The 2820-nt window shown below is 39.6% G+C and overlaps 1 protein-coding gene across 1 annotated transcript in view; it reads left to right on the forward strand.

The window, feature by feature from the left end:
• The window catches only part of LOC107095501, a 24420-nt gene extending 21826 nt beyond the window's left edge, over positions 1-2594 (forward strand). Inside the window, exons 21-26 of the mRNA XM_015391632.1 lie at positions 76-216; positions 1038-1117; positions 1192-1215; positions 1528-2308; positions 2389-2470; positions 2557-2594. Of these exons, the coding sequence (XP_015247118.1) occupies positions 76-216; positions 1038-1117; positions 1192-1215; positions 1528-2308; positions 2389-2470; positions 2557-2594 (1146 nt within the window). The remainder of the gene's footprint in view (positions 1-75; positions 217-1037; positions 1118-1191; positions 1216-1527; positions 2309-2388; positions 2471-2556) is intronic.
• The last annotated feature ends 226 nt before the right edge of the window (positions 2595-2820 follow it).

The following is a 2820-nucleotide window of genomic DNA, read 5'->3' on the forward strand; positions in this document are numbered from 1 at the left end:
ATTAGTCTTTAATTCCAACCTTCCAACATTAGCCTTTTCTTCTTTTAATGATTTATGAATCTGTTTTTTTTCCAGCATGTTTCTGAGCCTGAGTCCCTCAGGCAGCGGCTGATCTGTGTGAATCAGTCTGAGGTCAGCGTGGGCCTCGTCACTGGCCTTCTGAAAGAGGTTGCATCCGTTGCTCCGTTTGTCAACTACCTGGTCCTCGCTGATACAGTATGTCTGCCCAAACAATCTGAAGCTGCTCTATTTAACTGTTTTAACAGGAGATTTTACCAGCTCAGGGTGTATTTGCCACATTTGGTCTCCACGGTCCAAACCTGCTGTTCTACAGGAGTTAATACATCGATACAAACCCTGGTTCTGACCAAACACCCAGACTAAAAGCGCTTCCAGACTCTGGTTCAGTTAGTTTCTGCCTAAATAAGAACCATCCAACCGTTTTGGATACCATAGCAGTGAGCATTCACTGCAAAACATTTCAATCTAAGTCTATTTCTTTTAAAGTAAGTGTTTTTTGTTGTTGTTCTTTTCTTGAATGAAGCAGGTAAGTTAGACATTTTTCAAATTAAATAAAAATATTAACATTTCAAATAATAAAAAAACAACTGCAGCCTCTTATTTCAATATCAAATTGTCTTATTTTAAGGCTAGAAATGTAGTGCTGAAATCACACTTGGTCTGCCAGAGGTTGCTTAGCAAGTGTGCTGTGGGTCTGAAAGGTACAAATAAAATGTAAAGGATGCTCCTCTGGGTCTGTACTGTAACACCTGTGGCTTTGTGATGCTACTATGATATAGCATAAAGAAATGAAAAGCAAATGAAAAGAAGAAAGGTCCACCTTTGGTCTGGATCAGAGAATAGAACCAAATGACGCCTCCTCTTTGTATGATTTCACTCTTAGTGGCATCATTTTTATTTATATATTCAATAGAAAAAAAGCTGCTAATGTTCACACTCTAAATGGTACATCAAAATGAAAACAAGAAACATATTCTGTTTGTTTCTCACTAGTTTCCCTTCTCTATTTGCTCCAGATCTACATAGAAATGTGTGAATCCAGCGGTGCAGCTCAGCTGCTGAGCTCAAAGAGCAGCCTGTCTGAGCGGACCGGTTGGTGAGTTTGATAAATGTCTGATTCGAGTTTCTCAGTGTTTACAGACTCTGAACAATTGTCTCTCTGCTCCATAGTGGGAAGGTTCAAGGCATCCGTCTGTGAGTATCTGAGCACTTTTTTTGTTGTTGTTTTTTTTTTTTTAGATCACCATGTGTAAAATATCCATCCATAAAAGGTTTCAACAGCCAAACATTTTTCAGCAGTTTTCAATTTTCTGACCTTTAAAGTTTTATATCAATGTAACCTGTATCTACTCTGCACATTGAAGTATTGATTTCCATGTTAATAGTTAAATGGTTTGAAAAACTATATTAGCTCAGATCCTATGGTTTTAGGTTTAAGATATTGGGAAATACTTTAGATACGTTCCAGGACTGTGTTTTTCCTATAAGATATGTTCCTGTTTTCAGTTTGAAGAACCAGGATCAGAGTTCAGAGGACTTAGAAGTTATCTCCTCAGACGTTGCAATGGAGGCAGCAGTAGAGGACGCTGCTCCAGGAACCGTTAAAACTTCAGATGGTCATCGACCTGCAGATGGGGTCCAGTCTGGTCGCTCTGAAACCTCCTGGCTCGGTCCTGATAGTCTGAAGACCAAAGATGAAACTTGTGAGGAGCAGCAGAGGGGAGCAGGGGCTTCTGTCACTGAGCGAGAAGAATTTAAGGGAAAAGATCAGACAGAAGGTGAAAATGATCATACAAACCCTGAAATTCCTCGTGAGACGTCACCTGAAGCCGAAATAGGAAACACAGAGGAAGGGGAAAGGGGAAATAAGGAGTTTGATTCAGTAGACGATCAGCCGGTGAAAATGGCGAAAGACTTGGAGGGCGGTGACAAAGAAGAAGAAGAAGTGACATTTCAGAAAGATCATGGAGCGACCAGGAGGAGCAGCGCCAGGATCAAGAAGTCTAAAACCAAAGAAGAAGAGAAATTAACTAAAAAAACAAGGACGATGCATAAAAAATGTCAAGAACAAGGAGGAAATGGGGATCAGATGACGACGGGTGAAGAGGATGAAGCTCCAGCTGGATCAGCAGTAAAAGGAACATGTGGCGCTAAGGCGGAGAGAGAACCTGACCAGGAGCAGGGGGCTGAGCGATTCGGTCCAGCGGAGAAGAGAACAAAATCCCAAACAAATACAAAAAAACAGTCTAAAGGTGAAACTGGAGAAGAAGAAGAAAGGGGCTCAGAGGTGAGAACATCTGTTAGATTGTCTTTCCAGAGGGACAACTCTGAATTCTGTTTTTCATCATGCTTTTATTTTATTTTTAGGTTCAAGTGGTTCTGAAGGAGGATGAGGAAATCAGGGCCGACACCCCGACAACTGTTACCAGCAGGGATGGAAACACCTCAGGTTTGTGTTTGGTTTTTAACCAGAGTTTATGTTTATTTCAGTTTTAGGTCAATCTGGATCTATCACCATGGTAACTATTTCTCCAGAGAAGGCTGGGTCATCTAGATCAGATATCAGAATTTAACACAGCTAAACTTTTATTTTTGTTAATGAATGTTTGTTTTTGTTTTTTTTGTCCACCAAACCTAAAACATCATAAAATAAATCCAGCTGTCCAATCAGGTTTATTGAGTTTATTAGATTAGATTAGAAAGATTTGTCATTTTGTATACACGTGTAAAACAAAAAGAAACTTCGTTTAGAACAATTCTTTAGACAATATAATTTTTTTTTAAATGCAGCCTTGAAAA

This window comes from Cyprinodon variegatus, unplaced genomic scaffold (assembly GCF_000732505.1).
Source record: "Cyprinodon variegatus isolate N-32 unplaced genomic scaffold, C_variegatus-1.0 Scaffold553, whole genome shotgun sequence".
Lineage (NCBI taxonomy): Eukaryota > Metazoa > Chordata > Actinopteri > Cyprinodontiformes > Cyprinodontidae > Cyprinodon > Cyprinodon variegatus.